This window comes from Ammospiza nelsoni, chromosome Z (assembly GCF_027579445.1).
Source record: "Ammospiza nelsoni isolate bAmmNel1 chromosome Z, bAmmNel1.pri, whole genome shotgun sequence".
NCBI lineage: Eukaryota > Metazoa > Chordata > Aves > Passeriformes > Passerellidae > Ammospiza > Ammospiza nelsoni.
The window spans coordinates 32,474,203-32,498,017 of record NC_080669.1 but is presented as its reverse complement, the minus strand read 5'-3'; the positions used below and the strand labels follow the sequence as shown (position 1 = coordinate 32,498,017).

Below are 23,815 nucleotides of genomic sequence, written 5' to 3'. Positions count from 1 at the left end.
TTAACTTTTCTTGAAGCTGATAGTCCAAGTCCCATTCATTGAAAGCAAATAAAGATTTGGCTCTGAATTGTTTAGATTTCTGTGGAATATTGGTAAGCTTTCAGTCTTCACAAACACTTGTTATTAAAACAAGACTAAAAAGCCCAAAAAACAGACAAAAACTACTATTGAAGTTTACATTTGCTGACTAATAGTAAAACTCTCACATGTGTTTTTTTCAAATGTTATTAGAACAAGTAATGGTGGCTGTCAACAGTGATGTACATAATAACTCAGCTGCATCAGATAACAACAGACTAGGTAAGGCAATGCTGTTCTAGGAAGTTTTTGTGCCATTAAGTCAGCTAGCTGAACTCCACGCAGGACCCTATGTAGCTTTTTAAAAAAATTCTTGTCCTTAGCCAGTTAGGTAAATTTTGGGGGGTAGATTTGTCCTTCATCTCAGACCAGAACGCATCCTGGGGATTTTAATGTATTTCAATGTGCTATCATATTTAGTTGTTGATTCTTAAGTTCCTCTTGATATTTAAATACAGTTAATTTTAAGATAATTGACTAATATTTCTCCCAGCTCCACATTTTTCTGCCATTACAGAGGCAGTTAATGCCACTAAGGGCAGCAGCCTGTTCAGAGCAGGCAGAAAGAATGATGTGCACAAAGCTAAGGTGTGAAACAAAAGTTAGAGAGGATCCTGGTACTTAGAATAAGTCTATGGCATAGTGGGGTACCATGCAAGTAATTGGTGTACCAAACTAAAGGCAGAGAACTTGATTGTGCACATTGGGCTGTTCACCATCAGCCTTGGCACAAGGCAGAGCACCTGGCTGAGGTTTTTCTAACCCATACATAGCACAGTCCCTGGTTGGAGAATTCTAGACTTACTGCATTACAGCTCCATCTGAGTTTGTTGATATGTTAAAGACAAAGAAATAGCACATGTTATACATTTTTATTTAACAAATAAAATCTTTAGCCACAAGATAGAGGTGATGTCATCATTTTCATAAATTCATTCACAGTTTTAATCTAATTTATGTATGCTTTAAATGCTTCTTATGTGTATGTGTTTGATTGTCAAGTATTCATTTGTGTTTGGTCTTTTGTATTGATTTTTCTTTGACTTTTTTTCTTTTTTTAAGCATGATTTCTCACACTTTATTTTGTTTTTTTTAGGTTTTGTTTTATTTCATAAGATCCCACTGGATGGGTAAATGAAATAAGGAAAAAGATGAGAGAGGGGCTGTTGAGCTTGGAATCTGTGTGCTGCACTGTAGGGAGTGGACAGTGTTCTTGCCCAGTGAAGTGCCACCTCCCTTGGATTTCTCTTTTAAACATTGGTTATGTTTGGAGAACTATAGTACATTCAAATCAGTAGTTGTTTTTCCAAGAGCAGGGAAAGGTGAAGCCCTGAGGCAGCTAAAAAATCTCAAGAAACTCCAGAAATAAGCTACCAGACTCTTTCCTATTGCCTTTTCCTCACTGTGTCTTCCAAAATGACATTGAAATGAAATTATATTGTTTCCTCTGTCAAATTTTTTTCTGTTCGAACTTAACTGGAAAGATGATGTTTTTATAAATAATATTTATCAAAGGTGAACTGCAAAGCTGCTTTTATTTTAATGAATTAATGCCTCTGCAAAATTTCTACAATGCTTAGTTTGAGTGTGTGTGCAAGCTCACTGATTTCTGTGGAAATGCTCACATCCTTAAAGTTAAGTTCTTGTATATTTGCAGAATATGGTCTTAACTCCTGAAGCAGTAAATTGCAGAGCTGGCCCTGCAAATCTTATTATGTATGTGGTTCCACTGACTTTATCAGGAAGATGAGGAGTCTAAGTTATATACAGAAAGGTGGCAATATGGTTTGGTGTGTTTGGGTATTGAACCTGTTCCATCACTTAGACATTCAGTTAGGTTGTGCTTACTCAAGATAGTCCCTAAGTTTGAAAAAGCACACAAATCTGCAGTAGGCCAGAATGCTGATTCTGAGCCAAGAGCAAGAAGAACAATGATATGTGGCTGGTCCTTCAGATGTAGACTTAGAGGCTTGTTTAACTGTTTGCATTTAACTATGAAGTATGCTTCAGAATGTGCTTCACTGTACTGCAGAGAAGAGTCTACTGTAACAAGTAAAGCTAAATGAAGGCATGAGCACATTTCAAGAGTAGGGCTACATTTAGATATAGTACTAGAAATTAATTTTCATTTGATTTATGTATCAAATCCTGAGGGTCTACTTTGATCTTTTCCATTTAGGGAGTTTTAAGAAGTATGAAGTTTCAGGGTTTTTTAAACTGAGTTTTAGCTACAAAGAGTGAAAGACTAGTAGTGAAAGACCGAGGTAGATGCTTATGTTTCTGTGTATTCTGGTTAAATTTTTGGGATTTGTTTTGAATTTATCTCCTTACAACTATGTTTAATGAAATAGACGGTATTATTTTGTCCCTAATATATTTGCTTTTCATTGTTACCTGTTTGTAATTTCAGCCATTTTCACGCTTCCAATTTAATGCCTTTTCTTTTACTGCAGTCTTTTAAAGCCATACATCATTCCTCTCTTTCTACAGTACTGTATTGACTCTTTAATTCTATTTCTGTGTGTTTACTTTTTGCCTTCTGAGACTCTTAATCCTTCAACTTTTTTCTTGTGTTCTCTTGAGTCTGTTGCATTCAAGTTCTTTATCCCTGCTGTGCTCAAGTTTCAGAAATATCCTTATTAGTCAAGACATGCATCCACATTTGCATACTTCTAGCCCTATGTAGGGGAATACTTCCTTTCCCTTTCCATTAGTTAGAGAAGGGGAGATGCAGTTGCTAAAAATCTGTCCCAAAGCTGTATTCTGCTCCCCACATTAAAGAGGAGGACAGAGCTGGAAGTCTACTGATGCCTAGGAATCGTGTTGTCTTTGTCGCCCTGCACATACTGTGGTGATTTGGGGAGGGATGGCAGCAATTAAGGATATCCATCATAGTTCCTGTTTGAAGTTAGATGTCATCAAGTGCTCTGCTGTTCCTGAGAAAGAGTATTAGGAATGTCTGCCTTTTTTCGTCCCTAAGTCGGTGTCTTATAAGACATGGTGTTATTTTCCAGAGATCCTAACTTTCTCTTCTGCTTACTGACTCATTTTACCTTCCTTTTAATTATTTTTTTCTTGGACTTCTTGCTTATCCATGAATCCATGAGTCCTGTTGAAATAATATCTCATGTCATAAAGGTGGTTCTAAATCAGTAGACAATCATCTAGTGGCAACATTTGAACTAAAGTCAGTGGACTTACATCAAACGCATATTGGATCATGAGCAGACCTTGACCCAGTAGCCCAAATTCCAGCTTGAAGCTTGCTGGGACAAAGTTAGCGTATTTCAGTTATGTGTTCACAATTTATTGCTGAATTAATGAGGTGAGAATCTGAACCCTTTTCTTTTGGCAGGGAAAAAGCAAACTTGCAAAGCTGGAATTTGGCAGCTGACTTTTGAAATATTTAATTTTAAAAAGTAGTTATTTCTGATTCATAATATTTATATGCATAAATATGCACAGTTATTGATTGGGGATTTTACATAATTTTTTGTAATTTATTTTGTTGCACTTTGCAGTTCATCTTTATTGAATAGGGGTAGGTTTGACCTTCAAATGTTTCAGAATGTACTAACACAGTATTTTGGATTTTATGTAATCATGGAGGTACTTTAATAAACAACTGATCTATGCACCACTGAAATATATATATATATATATATTTTTATATCTGTATTGTAGAATATCCTTCTTACATATTTTGTACTACATTTTGTTAGACAGTACATTATTACTTGATGCAGATATTCACAGAACATTATGGATTACAGCACGTGATTTTTTACTAATAATGTCTTAGCACAGATGTTTAATGCTTGATGGAAAAAGACTACATGTTCCTAAAATGGTTTTTTTTCAGTATGTGGACAGAGCCTCTTAAAGCTAAGGGAGCTAAACTTTTTAACATGGAAATTATGATACCCACTAGCTTCTGTCTTTCAGCTTGATTGTAAGTGACATTGCTTGTAACTGTAGAGATTCTGATCTGCCCAAATGGTGTTGGTTTACAAAGGGCTCACTTAATTACAAATTCTTGACCTCCTTAAAATAAAATGAGACTGAAACTAAGAATCATACAGGAACCATTAACATGGTAAAAATTGATGAACATCCAGGATTTGACATTAAAAAGCTTTTATATTGTTTTACTGAGCAATAAAAAAGACTATGAAATGTCTAAAGGCAGAGTTGCTATTTTTTTCCGCTGTGCCAGACATGAAACTAAAATAAAAGCATATTTCTACAGTTCTGCTAGAAGGGGTTTATTTGTACTAGAATTTATTTTAGATAGACATTTAATATGCTCAGAGACATGTTGAGATAAGCTGTTGAGCAGTTTGATGGGCAGATTAGTTTGGGGCCCGGAGAGGAAGCACTGCTGGGGGTGTTTTGGTGTGAAGCAAGTCATGTCATCCAGTCTGTTAAATAAACCTGTTTCTGTTGAATGTGATGGAAGTTTGACCAGTGGCCAGGTCTGTGTTGCAAAGAAGTGCATTGTTCCCAGGCAGAGGTCAGAGCTGTGCTCGCTGCAGCTGCCTGTCATGAAAAGCGAGCTGGGAGCAGTTGCAAAATGTCTGTTCCTGGAGAAAGCTGTCTAGAGATTATCACTTTTTTAGTGGGAGTCCTGGAAGCTCACAGCCAGGGCAGACCGAGGCTGCTATGAGACATTTTCATGGCAATATTTGTCTTGACTATCGTAACCTGTGAAAGGCAGTCTTCATCCTTTCCACTGCCTTTGTCTACCAGCTGGACCTCTCCCAGGCAGCAGTGAGGCAAAACATGCATTTCAGTGCGAGTAACATCAAGATCCTTGGAAACAGCAGACAATGCCAAGAAAACCTGTGGACAGCTAGTGGAATACAATTTTACTTCTATAGTTCTTGTAGGGATTGCTTTTTCCTTTTTGACTGCTGGCAGAAGCACAAAAAATCCATTTTTTCCTAAGAAAGTAAGTTCCTAAGCCTGATTTTTTAAAAACTATAAAACACATTAAATTTTGCCATATGAAAATGACCCATACACTTCCAAGTGGCTCTTTAAACAGAAGCCTTCACACAAAGTTTGTCAATCCCTTTACCCAGCTGTCCATGTTGACAGCTAATCATCACCATGAAGGCCATCACTTCATTTGCATCTATTTTAATGCTTAAAAACTTGCAAATGGTTTGTAAAGTTGAAAGTTATATTCAAAGCTCTTTTCAATTCAGCCATTTTTTCCAGTTACAGTAATTATTATTGTTAACAATATGTTATTATTTGAAATAATTCAAAAGTTATTAGTAGACTGAGCAGCAAAGTATTTTGTTCATGTTTATTTCAAAAGAAAACCCCGAAAGCTTACGTAACAGTTTTTAGTATTTTCTTCTTCTCCATCATTCTCTCTGGCTTTTTCTCTTCCTCCCAATTGTTGGTAGTTCTGTTTTCTGTTCTTCAGAGAGCTCAATGTCCTACTTTTTGAGTTGTGGTAAGCTCTCTTCTTCTTAGGGCACAAATATATAGCGTCTTGGAATATCCTTTTGAAGGACTTTGCCATCATTATGTGATGGTGTAAAGTATTCCACATTATAATGTAGGTCCATGTTGTGTGAGATTTTCATAATCTGATCTCCAGAACATGTGTTTGTGGGTGGTTGGAAGCATTGAGCATGAATGCAGTGTCATAGAGTGCGCAGAGAATGCTGGTGCGGTGTATTTCACGTGTCACAGTCCATTTCATTGTCCCACTTCCATAGGAATGTGTATGCCCAAACTTCTGAAGCTGGCTTGCATTTGCTCTGTTTTTCTTTTGTTCATACAAATTAAATCTGCTCTGAAGATAGCAAATGATGCAGTGATTGGAAATAAATATAGCTGTTCAGTTCCACAAGCATGTATGTGACTGAACTTGGAGAACATTGTATTCTCTTTTAATCAGTCTCGAGATTACCTGGTTGACTTATTTTCATCCAAAAAAAGGCAATAGATTGGAAGAGCCCACGAGAGAGTGTGTATTGTTTTAGTATGGACATGCTATATCCTTCTAATTTTAATAGCAACCTTCCATGACTAGCTATATTTTTTCAGCTGCAAGGAGTGTGTTGGATAAGCACGTGTTCTGGCCTGCAGCAGAGTTGTAGGCAGCATAGAGCCAAACTGCTTTCATTTTGAAGAGGGCCATTCCCCCATGATCTCTAGAGGCAGCAAGTCACAGCAGGGTTACTAAGCAGATTACCTCTTAATATAGCAGGAAACTGTCTCCTTGCATATATATTTTCACTGTTACTTTGTTCCTCAGCTGGAATGACAAGAATAACCATATAAAATTTCAGAGAACTATCTGATATTTGAGGAAGTAAAGGGTAAAGGCATGGCTTTCTTATGATAGCTTTGTTTATTCTTTGATGTAAGCAGAGTAGGGCTCCCTTTTCAGGTATGTCCATCAAACAGAAAAGTAATCCTGATTTTTTCCAAAGTATTTTAGTATTATTTTAGAGTGTTTTTTTTTAAACACAGCTATTTCATAGGTATCACTGACTTTACTAGTGTGCAAGCATAACTGGGCTGCCACATCACTGCACAAACCCAAGACCAGAGTCTTAAACAAATACACTTCAAATCTTTCACTGCCATTCAGAGCTCTCTGTTCTTGAGTCTTTTTTTATATTTCAGGCTCAGTTTAAAAACAGGAAGAGTCATTAAGTTGATTTAAAATATAGAATGTTAACGTTTTTTAAAGTATTTTTTCACATATGGAAAGTATTTTTTTCACACATGGAATAAAGTAATATTCTAAATTTTAGCACAAAGTTGCCTTCCACCATAGCATCTCATTATGAAAGACGAAGAGCGGGACAAAGGCAGTGAGCACAAACTGATGCGCAGGAAGTTCCACCTGAACATGAGCAAGAACTTCTTTACTGTGCAGGTGACCAGGCACTGGCACAGATCACCCAGAGAAGTTGTGGAGTCTCCTTCAGTGGAGACATTCAGAACCATCTGGACACAATTCTGTGCCATGCGCTCTGGGATGACCTCGCTTGAGCAGGGAGGTTGGACCAGAGGATCCACTGTGGTCTCTTTCAAGCTGATCCATTCTGTGATTCTGTGGTTTAAAAATTATTTGCCGTTATCCATCAGCAAGCTGTGAATCTTTTCTCCCCCTCTTCCCTCTAATTCTTCATGTTGAAAATCTTTCATGTTTCTTGTAACAGACAGTCATTGTTTTTATTCCCAAATAAAGCAAAACATTGTTTTTATTCCCAACTGCCATAACACTTTGCACAATCTATAAAAAATGTATTACATGAAATTACTTTTAACAGGCCAATAAAATTCTATAATTTCATATCATTGTGTCTTTCACTACCTGTAATCACATTTTGTATTTCTTTAGTAATAGTGCAGTGCATTGAAAAATATGTCAATTTTTGAGTTCCTCACCTGTTACCTGTTGCTATAAAAATGCTATTGTTGTCATTGTGTTCCAATAAGAAGTGAGATTCAACTCCTTAATTATATTTTATAGCATCATTAATGGTTATTCTATTGATAAAGCACCCACCCCCTCCCCAACACCCCATCCCCCACAACTGTTTGCAGTAGTTTTATTTCTATTTAACATACCTTTATTTTAAGTGTATCTGTCATTACCATGTACATTCAAACAAATGTATGTGTATTCAGGTCAAATAACTACATGTTCAGCTGTTGCCTGTAAGACACAAAGTTTTACGTATCAGGCCATGCTTCATCTACTCAACTTCACAACAAAAAGGTTGTTTGGTTAAATACTCAAGTACGATTATGGTGATTTTTCCAAATTATTTTGAGGAAACATCAGTGCTGTGATTTGAAGGCCATGTTTTGCTTTGGAACTTTTTGTCAGGCTAGCTGTTTGTTAGCCTGAGCTATCTGGATTTCTTGACACTTTTAATGAAACAGAATACAAAAGAATGTTGAAGTGGTTGTATCACAGGTCATGTCCAGATTTTTTATCTTTTATGCTTTTCACATGGGCATGTCATATATTCCCATTAATGTGATTGCTGTGTTTGGACTACAGCTGATTAAATGTTCACTTTCTTGCTTCTGAAATGTTTTGTCATGTTTTTCTCCTCTGGGGTCTTACCAGATCTCTGAGTATTGTACCAAGTCAGCTTTCTATACCGATAGGCAATTTTGAAATTTTTCACCTATTTGAAAAATTGTGATGTCCTGCAGTATATTTTACAGACATGCTTTTTTATCATCATCCATGTAAAATGTACTTTTGGAACTAATTTGATGTATCCTCAGTGTCTAGGAGAAATAGCCTCAATATAAAAGTCCATTCTTTTTCTAGGAGGAGCTTTCAGTAAGATGACTACTAGAGGTAAATTCTGATGTTGATTAAGCGATAGATACAATTATTTTGCAGAAAGTATGCAAACACTATAAATTGTTAGATTCTCTAACATGTCAAGTAGAAGAACATGCTGAGATTGTGACATGTTCGATATTTTTTGGTGTAGTAACAAACTTGGCATTGAAATACTGTTATAGAAAGTTTTCAGACTCAGTAGACCAAGAAGTTATTACCTAGTGAGAAAAATCAAAAATAAAGCTGAATAAAGGCAAAAGTGAAAATAGCCTATTACACTGCCTGGGAAATGAGGAAATCTATAAAGGAATTAGGAACACTGTAAGAAATAAAAAAGTCTTAATATTCTTGATAATCCAAATTAGTGTAAAGCTGCAAATAGGGCTTTATTTTTAATGAACATGAATTGCAACTTGATAGTATTTTTGTGGAATTCTTGATTTTATTTTTTTAAATGAGAAAAAAAGATAAAACATGTATTGGACATTTGTATCTTGAGATACTGTAACTTCCATCTACTTTTACCATTAAAATACTTCAAGAATAAAGAGTTAATTTCATAGGTTAGTTTGTAATTCTGTTACTATTTTACAACTAAAACAAATTCAAAGATCACTTTTGAGTAATTGATGTTTCTTCCTTTATTACTTTAGTAACCAGGCTCTAAGGCAAAAATACAGAGCACATAATGAGCAATTCTTTGTGTATTGCAGTTCACGAGAAGGTTGCAAAAAGTCAAAAAATACTGTTTGATGATACATAATATATTGTCTTTCAATTACACTGAAAGAACTTTTGGCAATGTGTTTTTACCTGTTAAAAGAAAATACACTCTACAGTTTCCTAAAATAAGTGAATAAGTGTGAGTAAAGAAAATAGAAAGGTGCATTTGAAAGACAAATGAAAAATTATTTGAAGCTCTTGCTCTGGTAATTTAAAATTTCAATTTAAAGACTACCTGTTTGTTTTATTTATGCTTTTCTACTGTAGTTTTCAAATTAATATTTTATTCATATTACACCATTTTCTGATGCCATTATTACATCTTCTGTTGTTGTTGCAGCAAACTTCAGATCTATTTCCTTAATACATTGTGACTGTAATTAGTAAAATCCCAAATAGTATCTCATGATAAGTTAGAATAGGAATGTGACCGTGCCTTTTATACCTGCCACTTAAAAGTGCTGTGCTATTTACATGTTCAGAAGGAGGAAAGTATTTTAACTGGCTATTCTAGCCACATCACTTTCCCAAGATAGCTGATATGCAGAACAAAATTATGCAAGTGTGTGTTGGGAACCACACATCAGTGATAGTGTGGCCTAGGGGAGGGAGGGAAGCACCACCACAACCACCAACTGCAGTTCCTTAACAACTCCTTATAGCTCATGTTGCATACTAGAAGTTAGAGTGCACAAGGTGATGAAAGTCCAGATGGACAATTGGCTGTGAAGTTTCTTGATGACTATTGTATTCTACTGAGGAGTCACCATGTTTTCCCCTTGAAGGGTTTTAGCAAAATTTCAGTGTCGACATCATTGAAGTATATGATGCCTCAGGAGTGGATGCATCATCCCTGCCTCAGGGAACAAGATCCAAGAACACAGTTAGGTTTATATAAACTTTTGTCTGAAGGCTGGGTAAGGTTTCTTTCATTTTTTCTCAACCTGTGCTGAGTATTTATGATGTCTTTATTCCAGGAGACATACCAGCATGGACCCCACTGCCTAAACCAGAATCTCCCTTTCTTTTTCTAAAGATGCATGCCATGCAATCAATTTTAATGTTTCCTTATGAGAGCTAGCATGATGCTGAGGTCAGAGCTTATAAATTAGCTCACACTTTTCATCCCCAAATGTCTTAGAGAGAAGGTCAATAGGGCTAGGCATATCAGAGATTCCTGGTACATTTTGTAATCATTGCATAGTCATAAAAAGTTGCTTCACTGATATTAGATGTCTTAAAAATCCTAGGAAAAAGTGGAGAACTCCATGTACCTGTAGAGATTAACTATCAGAATTAGAACAAAATGTGAAATCTTGATAAGTTTATGCTTTTTAAAAGATAATGTTTATGTAATACTCCCATTTTCATTCAGATTCAAAACTCTGTGTCTTGCTGTAAATACGAGACAGAAGTCAAAATTATGAAAGAATATCAGTGTTGACTTCCTCCTGGAAAGACCTGCTCATTGACTTTTCCCATTAATGTCGGGGGACTAAATAATCTAGGAAGTCAGTTTCTTTCTTAGTTTTATCTTCTAGGAGCCAAAAGTAATTTTTTTGTTATCTGAGACACTACTTGTATGCTGTAATGTAACTGTCTGCCTGGTTTGGTGAAATCTGTCTTCTGGGTACCAAGTAGCCCATTGACAGATATCTCAGTCTCTAATACCATTTGTGAAGGTTTCTGCACACAACTGTGTTATTACTAGTTGCTCAGGTGTATAATTTTTAAATACATTGAATGTTTTTAAAATACAGCCCAAATAATCAACCCTGCATTTGTTTCCTTGTGGGAGTATGAATCAAAATCAGGTAAGTTACCTTGATTTGCCTGAGCATTTCCTTTCTCCAGGCATTTGAAGTACAGTTTTTGAAGCAGAACATGCTAGGACAAGCCTTCTGCTTTCTGTGTGGTAAAACAATTTACCTTTTCCCATATGTCGGCATTGTTTTTCCCTTGGGAGTTGGCAAAGTCTATTTCCAGGTAATGAAACACATTTTATCATGTTTTATCAATGTCTCAAAAAAAGTGTGAAGAGCTGCATGCCTTTTCAAGAGAAAGGCAAAGATTTATCATCATGCTTTTTCTTTCTAATGAAGACGCCAAGTTTCCATTGCTTGCTGCAACTTCACACTTTGATGAAATCCAAGTGTATATGTATATATATCCTGTTGCTGTTGAACTCAACTATCCTGGTGCCCAGGTGAAGTTGTTACCTGTCATTAGGAGGTGGTGGTATAGCCTCTGGAATCAGTGGTTCCAACTACGAGGCTCTAACATTTTCTGCTCCTGCGTTCTGGTCTGAACACGGTGAGAGCTGAAACCACTAGTGACAGGTAGATGCCCACATGATAGCAGCTGGTCAGTGATTGCCAGGGGACAGCTACTCATGCCAGGAAAGGGCAACCTTTGGCAGAAGAAAAAGAAAGGTTGAAGATAGGTGGCAGAGAGACTGAGCCACCCTGTGATCAACCAAATCAAAGAGTTTCATTGTATCAAAGAGGGGAGTGGAAATTTTGAAAACCTTTTTTCTCCCTTGTGGAAACATGCAGATTTTGCTTCAGGTGCCATTAATCAGGCCACTATGAGATTTAATTTTTTAATACAGAGTATAAATATAAGTCTAACTCTGCATTCATGAGGTTTTCCACCTAGATGTTACAGGACATAAAGGGTCTGTGGTTTCCTTTTTGGTTTCACTAGAACCCTGGTTCTGACGCTGGGTAGATCACAAAACTGTATTTCACTATAAAACAAATCAGGGATGTTTATTCAACTGAGATTTTTGTCATCACTGCAGTTATGGATTATTACTTGTTGTAATCATAGTCTTAAAAATGAGATTCCATTAAAAATATTAATCTATAATGACATGGGGGGTTTTTTCACATAAAAATTGAAATGAGTGCGTAGCCCAGGACTTACTTTTTCCTTCATTTTTGCAGATTGGTTGGATAACTTAGCTGTTTCATGTTGTCATATCTTTGTTCCTTGGGCACTGCTGCCGCATCATGAAAATATGGAGAAATTGGTTGGTAAATGAAGAAAAGTTGTAGCTCTTTTAACATATCAGGTTTTAATGCCTCTGGAAACTACTGACAAACAGAGCCACCCCCAATGTTCAGTTGACTAAACATGTACTTTTTACAAAAGAGCTTCTGTATCCATTTAAGTTAGGATGACCCAGTGGAGGCCAGTAAAACCTGAGAACCCCCAATAAAGCAGTATCCCCTCCCTGCAGAGCCAGGAACCCACCCAGAGGGCAGCAGGTTCCTCTGGTTGCTGGTGTGGTCCCCCTGCCCTGGCAGGAGCTCAGTGGAGCTGTTATGTCTTGACTACTTCCTGCCATCTACCTTTAGAGTTGTTTTATCTCTGTGGCACAGGGCCCAGCTTAAAGCCTCCCAAAGGGTCATATGCCCAGGCATGCTTCAGGTGCTGGAATGGCATGAATTTTGTGGATGGCTCCAGTATTTTTTTGTAATGATGAGCTTGCTGCACTCCATCCAGCTAGTGTTGTTTGCTAGGGATCCAGGCTTGCTGCCTTGCTATTTCCTGCCTCTTTTTGGGCCTTGTAGAAGAGAAGGGAAAGGATCCTGCACTGCAGGAGGGATTAGCTTCTGGCTTCCAGCCTGCCATTAAGCACCCTCCAGCAAGATGGCTTGTTTGCCTTATATTTTTCCCTTCCCTGCAAGCACACATGACTGCCTGACTGAAAGGTGAAAGACCTGTATCTTCCTAATTTTAATAGTCCCAGAAGCATCATAAATAAAATCTAGCTCTGTAGCTTATACTTGTCTGGTAGCATGCAGCAAATCTCACTGTCTTTAATCCTCTCCCTGGCAGTACTCCCACTGGCTTCAGTGGGAGTTTTGTCTGAGCATGACCAGAGTTGGAATTTCAGGTTTTGGTCCTACATTAATTTTTCAGCAAGGAACAGAAATGGATATTATAGATTTTCAGTTAAACATTAGGAAGACATAAAACTGACATTCCCTATAATGTAGTAGTACAAATATGGGCAATTACCTTTTTGGCATTGTCTTGTGGGAATAATACAGATGAATTACTTTAACCCATTCCTAACATAATTCATGTGCAGCCATATATTATAGATGCTACCTTTCAGTGACATAACTAAGTGCCACAACTAAGTGCCACAGCAGAAGAAGACTGCATTTGCCAAAAAGGTTGTCATCATTCTTAATAAAAAGACAGCAGTCCTAATTTCACTGTCATTCATAGGAATTTTAAACAATCATCAATATAATAACTTACTCCTGGCTGATATTAAGAGGAAGGGAATTAGACTCTTGGTATTGCTATTCCACTTTATATGTTCAAAGGATCTAATGCTTTGTGTTTGGTTTGACTCTTTCACCCTATCTCTGAATTTGCTTTTCTTTACATTTGTGATGAACTAGCTAGTTGCAGTTTAGCATATTATATTGGATTTTAAAAGGAAAAAAAAAGAAAACCTCATCTGGCAAAGAGAAGTAAGGTATAGAAAAATCTTTGGGGGAAAATGAATTCTTTCTAAAGAATTATTGTATAAATATGGTGGATAGATAGATAGATAGATAGATAGATAGATAGATAGATAGATAGATAGATAGATAGATAGATAGAGTATAGATCTCTGGTGACTCTAGAGAATGAAATACCAATTATGCTCCTGCACTGAAGTCCAGTTATGGGTTACCTAGTACTGCTGTGGTTGAATTGATTGTGGGCATTTTTCACACACATGTCTGCCTTTTGCAGCTTGATCCATTGAGACCATTTTGTGTGTGACCATTGCAGATGCCAATTTTTAATCTAGACCAGTGCAATAGAGGACTGTGGCTATGCATGGTTTGTGCTTCTAGTTTTGTTTTTTTTTTTTTTTCTATTGATCTCTGAAGGTGAGAAGATGATTTTTGCAGATCATTTCAGAGATACATTAGTTAGAAAAGTTTATAAGGTCATCTACTTCAATTGGTGCCAATATCATACATGGGCTCATTAGATTTTGTGTGAAATTACAAAACCATTTTCTTCTGCTTTATAGTATTTGCTTTTAATTGTGGTCAGGAATAAGGCTGTTCTTTAGCAGTTTCTTTTTGAGACTATTTGATTTTTATGCAAATCTGTTCTGATAAATCTGTTGCTAAGAAACAGCCATGACTGAATTTTTGATAAAAGAGGGAACTAGACTGAAAAAAAAAAGAATGTCATTCTAAAATACTTGAATTTCACAAGTACTAATGCTGTTTAATCCTAACATAAAAAAGACAGCACCACAAGATGCCATGTTGTGTTGGAAAAAGTGAGGCTAGATGAGACAGGTGGTCAAGAAACCCTCAGTTAAGTGTGATAAGTGAAACTTTTTTATAAAGAAGGAAGTGAGTAAATAAGCAGAGGAGACCCACCAGAAAAATGCTAATGGGTATATGAAAAATACTCAGAAGAAGAAGAAGCAGAATTAATTTATAAAAATTAATTTATAAAAATCCTGGATGAAGAGAAACTCTGCCTTGTTCAGAGCCTTGGAGAATGGAAGTGGAGATGCTCCCAGTATTTTAGCAATACCTCATTGTTATGTCCTGACCAATTTCAGAATTAATGCATCCTTTTCCAAATCCGCTGTAGCAAAACTGCCAGAGTTTATGGTGTGGCCACTTTTGGGATGGCTGATCTAGCTGGTATGGTGCAAATAGATTTGAGTATGTGGCATTTTCCTGCTTCCCATAGCAGCAATTTCAAGGAAAGCTGGCAGGAGAGAGGTAACAGGAGGAATCTCCAGCAGATGAGGCGTCATGTGGCAGGGAGGAGGAGGAGGTGTCTGTAAATGGCAGTAGAGGTTTATCATGTAGAGGCAAGACAGTCAATTTGTGCAGCTAATCCTATAGCTTGTGAGTGATGCTGCTGGAACAGAAGTTTGACATGTTTCCTTTCTATATATGAGTGTCATTTGCTCCACTGTAGTAATTTTTAGATCTGCATTAGAAAAGGATTTTTGAGAATGTAAAGCTTCACTGCCTTAGAAATTGTGCTTTGGGAAAGAAGGGTGTTGTTGGAAGGCAATTCTGCATCTTTGATCTGAAGATGTTTTGGCTGGAATATTCCTCCAAAGAGACTGTTATGTTTCCTACCTTCTCCAAAGGTGAACTGCAGTGTCCAAAAGATCTAATCGAGCATAATCCAGAAATCTATAACAATGGAAATGGCTGGTTTTCTTCTCCTTAGGATTTCTTAGAGGTGCACAGAAGAGGCGCTAGAGTGGGTCTGCTGGTAAGACTGTTTCAAATACTTCACCTGGATATCATGAGTATTTTTCGTGACACATGATATCTGAGCACCAAAAAACTTCACAGAAGAAGATTCTGGCCAATCTCTTTGTGACCATCAAGGTTTTCTGAGCATGCCCTCTGATCTGTTTAAAGGCCTAGGATATGTATATTGCTGAGTGCTTTGAGGACAGGTTCTGTAAAGAAATGGCTGCTGTTGCACAGACACAAAAGGAATCAGTTTCACTGGTGCTAAGTAATCTCATATAAATTGGAATAAAATGTCAGGTGTTAATTTTTAGGAAGGAAAGTTAGCTCGGTCTTCCTCTGTGCTCACTGAGGGCTAGTTTTGGACAGCTTGTATTCCGTGCCAAAGTCTTCTGGCCTCCCTGCAGCCCTCTTCCAAAGGCCAGCTACTACCTTTGAAATACGTGTGAAACTGGGGCCATCAGCGCCCCAAGCCTGTTCACCTAAGGTGAAAGCAAACTTCTTGACAGGGAATATATGGGAGAGTGTTAGTTCACCATGTTCCCATGCCCTTCTCTTCATGAGCATGTAGGCCTTTGTATTTCGTTTTTAAAACCTGTTTTCCAGGATGAGAAGAGTTTGGAGATGAAGAGGAGGCAGTCCACGTCAGTGCAGGTTCAAAATAGCTCGAGATGGGCTGTAAGATCATCTCAGTGAGAACTTAGTGAACAGAAATACCAGATTCCTGCAGATATTGTTTACAATTTGAACATGATGTCCGGATTGATTTAGTTTTGCTTCTTAGCTTGTCAGGTTTAAGGTTAGCTAGTTGAGTGGTAAATAAAAAAATATTTGGAAGTTGTTATTCTGGAATGTTTGTCAGGAACAAATTCAGAGGTATATTTCACTATAGTGTTGATTTTATAACCCATGCAAATGTTGGGGGCCTGTAATAGTCTTGCACTGACAGAAAGAAATTATACAAGACTTTGTGCTACTATGTCATGTAATTAACACTTCCACTGATTAACGTTTTTGAAGAAATAAAGGGAAATTTCCCACTGAAATGAATTTTATGTAAAAAATGCTATTAAACAATGCGTATTCTTGTAGAATAACCCACTGTGTAGTAGAGCACCATGTTCTTCTCAACCAGCTAAACCTATCTTTATTCTGTGGGCTGGAAAAGGGAACTTCTAATGTATGGAAATATACATATTTCATTGAGCTATGATGTGTACTTGTTGAGCTCTGGGCTTCCTTCAGTTTTGAATAGACATAAATCTACATTTGAAGACTTAAGGTGTTTCCTATAAGATCACTCATGATCTATCTTTTTATCATTATGGAATTTAGGGAGGAAGGAATACCTGGGAGAACCTTCCCTATCCTAAATCTGCGTCAACTATACCTGCATCTTTCCCAAAAGACATTTTTCCTCATGCAGCTTCAAGAACTCCAAAAGTGGAGATTTCTGAGTCTTCTATGAGCAATTCCACCACTCATGGAAGCAAGATGTGTTCCAAAGTTCCTGAGGATCTGTTCCTGGGGACCTATTCTAAAGTTTTTACCATAGTCTTTTTTAATGCACTTTTGTCATGGAACTTTTAGTTCCTGTTTGTCAAAGACACGCAATAAAAATTGTAACCATGCATTGGAAGGCTATCCTTGTGTACCTCCTCAGATGATAAATCCCAATTCTTCAGTTTTTCATCAAGTCTCTGAGTATTTCTAGATTTTTCCATATTGTTTTTTCATTTGATATGCTTGAATGGAAGAGGCCTGTGGAGATTATCTCTCTGCTTCAAGGAAATAATCATTGAGGCTTAAAAACATTTAGATAGTGTCAGCTTTTTTTTTTTTTTTTCCTTAAAAAACCCCACACAATCAAATACAATTCAAAATCAGGAAGCTTTTCTCCTCAATCTATCTTATCTGCCTTATCATCTGTTGAACTGAACAGAATTTGGAAAATTATTCAAGTTAACTACTCCAAATATCTTTGTTCTTCTCTGACAGCAAAAGCAGCATGGGGAAAATTTTGTTGCTTCTGTACTCTTTGTATTTGTCCTCTAGACAACAGAGGACCTCTTTCCCAGTCTTAGGAGTGGGAACAGTCACACTTAGATTATTCATGAGAAATCTGTAAGGAAGCAGTTTTTAATTAAATAGTTCTTGAATGAAATGAAAGGATTTAATTTCAGGTGAATTATTATTTTTTTGCTTGATGCCAGCAAGTACATTCCAGTTGATCTTTTTTATCATTGTGGTGATTTTTCACTGTAGCATTTTTGAAGGATAGTAATTTTACCCATGCTTCCAAGATATCCAAGCCTGCAGGTGACTATAATGAATAGTGCTGATGATCTATATTAAAAAATGATAAATCATTTTTTCTTAAATTCTTTCACATTTTCTGCTTTGTTTCTTTAATTCTCTGGCTCATGTATTAATATTGATTAATATCCCACATCCCAGGTAGGTTTTTTTCTTAGGTCTGTGTTTCATTTGACTACCAATAATGAGAGGCCATAAATTCCTTGTTCTTCATGAGAGGACACATCAGCTGAGCTGCAGATACTGCAAATGTGTCCACAAAGAAGTGAACAGCTGTACAGCCACCATTCATCCTATATCCGAGGAGGGCTATGAGTCCCAAAGGGCTCCGTGGTTTGACAGCTGGGGCTGCCTATTCCTCCCAGGTCTTAGTCGTGACTTTGACAGAGATCCCACCTTCAGTGCTGGGTAATTCAGTGCCAAAGTTCTCTTCCTGTTGCCTCCAAATCAAAAATAATAGTAGTGCATACCTCATCGTGGATGATCTACATGGATTTATTGGTGATGGTGAATAAGAATGTGACAATACATGCCAGATTGCAGTTGTTAGGTCTGTGTCACAAATGCCTTTCTTTCTGGCTGAAAGGAAAAAAGAAATCAGCAATCTTTGTGATGCAGGTTGAGGTTTTGCTGGTAGCATCCCTGGGGAGAGCTAGCCCTAGACTGAAACCAGGGCAGAAGGGTTAGGAGCCTTTCATCCTCTCCAGACAAAGTATGTATTAGACACCTCATTCTTTTTCTTACAGGGCTTTGCAGTGCTGCAAAAGAGGTTTCTTGGGTGAACTGTCTTGCCAGCCTGCCCCAGACCAAGACACCAGTGTCTTTATCCCTGCACCCTGTAGGTTGCTTGACTTTTGGGAGTCGCTTGCATTACGAAGGGGTCCCCTAGGCTATCCTTGGGAGTCGTCCCTTGCAGAAACAATTGCTCTAAGCTTGTGTGTGAGGGGATGCATGAATGCATGGATACAAGGAAGTATAGAGGAGGTTGTGAGGAGAAAGGCAGCTGAAAGGAATTGACTGGGATTCTTTCACAGTCACGCACCAGAATAAAACCCAAGCAAACAAATATGCAGCTGTGGCTCTTAGATTCAAAGCCAGAACAAAGAGCCCTGATGAAATATTGAGTGGCTAAAATCTGTGCATTTACCCAGATTGTGTGTTTGTTCCTCTGTAGAGGAGCTAGGCATTGAAATAAGTTTTCCTGCAAGACAAACGTGTTTTAGGGAAAAGGCATCTTGACACTTAGCAACACTGGAGATTTGGTACCGTAAAGCTAAATAACATACCTGTTATTTCATTAGACTCAAAGGTATGCATTACTTAAATTATTCCTTATGGGAATGAAGATAATCCAACAATGTAGATAATTTGCTCTGTATGAAAGTGGTCCAGTGAAAACAAAACAATTTAGGCTTCTTCTGAAGCTGCAACAAATGAGAAAAAGTTAAACATTGATTTTTCACATGAAAATGAAGGCAAAATACCTTTTGTCCTTGATCATCCAAACAAAACAATTCATCATTGAATTGGTCTAATTTCATCATGATTTTCAAACTGATTTCTCCAATTTGTTTTGCAATAGTTGTAAGTGAGCAGATTCCTAGGTATTGCTTCTGGAGCTTAAACCCTGATTTTCCGCTCTCCTTTGGGAGACCTTCAAGAAGCCTACTTACTTTTGTTATTCAGAGAATGTTGGAAGCGCATGCTGGTGGGGAACAGAGGTATTTGTCTGCTGGATGTGAGGATGTTCTCCAGTGCTCTGTTTGCGTTCTCCTGACTTCCTGGGAGCATCATCTTGGATGGGAACTGAACTTCTTGGGCAGTGTCAAAAGGTTTTTCTCATCTCATATGTCAAGAAGCAACAGAGTACAAGCTTAAACAAGCACTGGCGGGTGTAAATCAGTTAAATAGATTGATGATACCTGTCAGAAGATGTGAAATTGTTTATCCTTTAAACACTAAAGCCTGGCAAGTCTCAGTTTTCTGAGTCACAGACTTAATGTGTAACAGTGTGGATTTTGGCTCGGTGTACTGTTCCAGGGTAGAAGGACATGCACTCTTTGATCTGTGAAGAGCAATATGATTTAGCAGGATGAACTTGGGTATAATGCTTTTTAGGGTGATCTTCTCATTTTTCTTCACCACAACAAAGGAGGATTAACCCCCTAATACTCATTTTGCAACTGCATATGACAGTGACCTTAGAGATGGCTACACAAAGACTAAGACTAATGGCTGCTGTCTGGGTAGCTGGCAGGGACGGGGATATGAGATAGGGAAGGTCAATTAGAAGGTGGGTAGAGGCAAGATGTGCTATTGCTCCACACAGCTGAACTGCTGACAAATCATGGGAGTGCCTTGCCTTGAGCTTTCCCTCATTACAAGCATTGGCAACTGCAAAGCAAAGACCATAGTTTTGGTAAGTCCACTCTAGATTGGCAGAACAGTCTGACTTAGCTTTGAACATCTCCACCAAGCAAAGCAAGACTTAACTTGTTACTCTTTGGAAGCATATTCAGTCTTCTTTTGGTTGGTTGGTTGGTTGGTTTGTTGGTTGGTTGGCTGGTTGGTTGGTTGGTTTGGTTTTGGGTTTATTCCTTGAGTTCTATTTACATCTTTTAATCCAATTCCTCCTATATAACATACTGCAGTTTACGAGACCAATAGTATAAAATATTTCTTCTATAATTGCATTTCTTTCTATTGTGCTGGCTTTCTTGTCCACTCTAACAGTGTTGGTAACACGTTTGGTACCACAGTTTCTGAACATGGGAATACAAAGGAATGTTTGAAGTAAAACTTAACACCTTAGTCAGAAAAAAAGTGTGCCAAGCTGTGATTGATTACTTGTCTTCCAGAGGGAGTGAAAGATAAGATCACAATTTTTAGAGTAAAGCTGAAAGGGTGTCTCTTCTGCTGAGAAAGTTGGCTCTTGCTTTGATAAGATGAAAAATTGAATATCTGCTCTTGCTGAAGCCTAATACTTTCATTTCAATCAGGCAGAAAATATAAAAATCTACAGCAAACATGGGAATCTCACAGGACATGAAATCTTGTGTAATTGCTTTTCAGAACATTGTATTTAACTACTAAAAAAAATACGTCCCTCCCAAAAGGAGAAAAGGAGGAGATTCAGTATAGCCTTGGAATTTAGCAGAGGTGCTGACTCATGTGACATGCATTCACTGTTGTGCTTTTAACTTGGCAGTGTGCCGTTACCATATCTTGGCACAGACTGATCCCTGTTCCCAGGGGAGCCAAGAGCCAATGCTAGTGCAAGGTCCACTGAGAAACCATCCTAAGAATCAACATAATTTTTCATGGAAGGAACAATTTTTATTAAGGCGACACAGCACAAAATTGTCCCTATAAATGCTGCTTTTTACATGACCTGCTTCCTAACAGTTGAGTAAGTATATCCATCCTTGCAAATGCACAGCTCCAACCACAAAGCTAAAATCAAGGTAGGTTTGTGGTATTTTATTACTCCTATTGTCTTACAGTGTGCCTGAGCCATTAGCAGTGACTTCAGGGACAATTGGAATGATGTGTGTTGCACAGAAATGTGTCAGGCAAAAGCAGCTCCAACAAACAGCAGTGTAGCATGCACGTTAAAACTGCATTAACTCTGATGGTGATAGGAGTATAATGAACCATAGAATAGAGTCATTGAATGGCTCTGGGCAACCTTTTGCAGTGCCTCACCACCCTCACAGCAGAGAATTTCTTCCTAATATCTAATTTTATCCTACTGTCTTTCAGTTTGAAGCCATTGCCCCTTGTCCTGTCACTGCATGCTCTTGTAAATAGTTTTGCTTCATCTTTCCTATAGGCTCCCTTTGGAGCTGGAAGGATGCAATGAAGTCACCCTGAAGCCTTCTCTTTTGCAGGCTGCACAATCCCAATTTTCTTAGCCTTTCCTGTCATGAAAGGCTGTATGTATTAATAATGAATCTCCTTTGTCTGTTCAAAAATAGGAGTACACATTGAAAATAATAGAATTAAATTTTATTTCTTAACCTAGGGAAATTCTATTGTTTTGTCACCACCAAGGTAAAGTACAGTGCAGACATACACTGTTTGAAGGATAGCACAGCTCTCCTTGGGATGTGCAGTAAGTGAAGTTTGCTGTTTCTGCCTGTCCCTGTATTATGGGTTGAGGATAATTCCCCTCCCAGCTGTTGGAGGCATTTTGGTTGAGTAAAGCTGAAAAGGTGTCTCTTCTGCTTTAGCTCATCAGTTTCAATTAGAATTGGTCTTCTTACATGTCACAACTTTTTTACAGAGCTGCTGGGCTTTTTTTGTACACAAAAGGGATTCTACTTGAGCCTAGGTGATGCGGAATGGATAAGTCTTTAGCTTAATATCAAACAGAAGACAAATTAATCTCCATGGTGGATAGCCCCCAGAACATCTTCCCCAGAGCAGAGTACCGATTCTTGTCTGGCTCCAACTTGTCTTCTTAAGAAAAATTGTCTAAAAGTGATATCAAGGGAAGATTCTGGGCAGCATACTGGTAGAAGGTCTCTGGAATCTTCTTAAAAGCTTAAGCCAACTGTGAATCACCTCTTGGCAATAGCTAGTGACTACTGATAACCCATGACCTTCACTTCAACCTACTACATTTTGTCAAAAATTTTCATATTTCAGGTGTAAAACCAAGAGCAGATTTTATGAAAACCAGAGGCAGTAGTAGGTGACTGAGTGCAATTACCATATTTGTTCTACCTTTGGCAAGTAATTCAGTGACTGCATTTCATGTGGATGAAACCACGCTCCAAGGTGCTTCAAGAAATTATCCTTCATTTTGAGCACAGAGCCCATTCAGAAAAGGGCAGCTCTCATTTCTTGTCAGCACAGGTGATAGTCTCATCTTGCATCATAGAAATGCTTTTACATTACTTGAATATCATAGCCAGCTGCAGAGCTGGCTGGTCTTTAGCTGTAATGCGGCTTAGTGCTCCCAGACAATTAAATGTAGCTTTGTGATGAGTAGATAGTCTAACAAATAAACAAGCATGGAAATGGTCTACGTAAAAGCTTGCTCACATTGATACAAAAAGGTCAGGAAAAGGGAAGTTTGAAAGGATGTGAACTCATCTGCCTCTGACACACAAAAAATTTCATCTGAGGTGTTCTAATTATCTTAATTAGAGAACAAATAGGGAATAGGATTTTGAATGCAAAAAACTATTCACAAAAACCATTGCATGAGATGTTGCTAATAAGAGGGATCGCAGAGTGATGTAGCAACAAGGTTCCTAGAATTGAATTTTTCTTAAATGGTTTTGTACTGCCAGGAATTGACATGAAAGTCACCTTATTTTCCAGGTTTCCCTCACCTACTTCAGAGAGCTGTATATACTTGGAACCTGCTTCATAGCACATAGAAGACTATGTTACCAGTAAACCTAATTGAGTAGATTTACAGAACAATTGTCTATTTTCACCTGCGGCACTTTGCAGTTTATACTGGTTGAAAACTGTAGTTCACCATACAAAATTGGATCTTGAAGTACTGTAGAAATTATTCAATGACTAGACTGAGTTCCTTAGCCACTATCCCAGTTTAACACCTAGAAATGTGCAATGGTGACTTTTCCTTGCCATCACGGCATGTATGTTGGAAGTAAACAATGACAAAAGAGCCTCCTCCTGTGCAGCAGAGAATAGCAGGACTGAAAAGGACTTAAAGACGTGCATCTATTAAGTTTCAGAGTAGAGAGAATTCCCTGTTTGTTATGAGAGAAGAGATTTGATGCTCATTCTAAAGTATATTAATGTAAAAGTATTTTTTTTTCCCAAGAAAGTATCAAACAGCCTGCTTTTTTTGAGCAACAAGTAGAGATTCAGAAAGTTTAGAGATGTAAGGATGGTATCTATGAAAAACCTGAATGCAGTTTGAAATGTGTTGCACTCCAAATGTTTGTGCAAAAAACTCTTATGCATCTGAAAAATGTGTTGTGACTTAACACAAGTATTGGCTGTGCCATCTGAGTGGCCCATTCTCACAATTTGTTAGGCTCTGCCCTTCATTACAGAAATTTTTACCAGAAATTCTTTATCCTGGCGTCTTTCCCAGTAGAGTCAATCATGTGGG

At 37.7% G+C, this 23,815-nt stretch overlaps 1 protein-coding gene across 4 annotated transcripts in view; it reads left to right on the top strand.

Moving 5' to 3' along the window:
- NTRK2 (neurotrophic receptor tyrosine kinase 2) overlaps positions 1–23,815 on the top strand; it is a 197,847-nt gene that overhangs the window by 88,246 nt on the left and 85,786 nt on the right. Inside the window, exons 13-14 of one of the 4 annotated variants that reach the window (XM_059493182.1) lie at positions 232–300; positions 1,175–4,417. The exons of the other annotated variants lie outside the window; for them this stretch is intronic. Of the exons in view, the coding sequence (XP_059349165.1) occupies positions 232–300; positions 1,175–1,212 (107 nt within the window). The 3' untranslated portion in view covers positions 1,213–4,417. Of the gene's footprint in view, positions 1–231; positions 301–1,174; positions 4,418–23,815 lie in introns of those variants that run through there. 4 annotated transcript variants of the gene reach the window in all.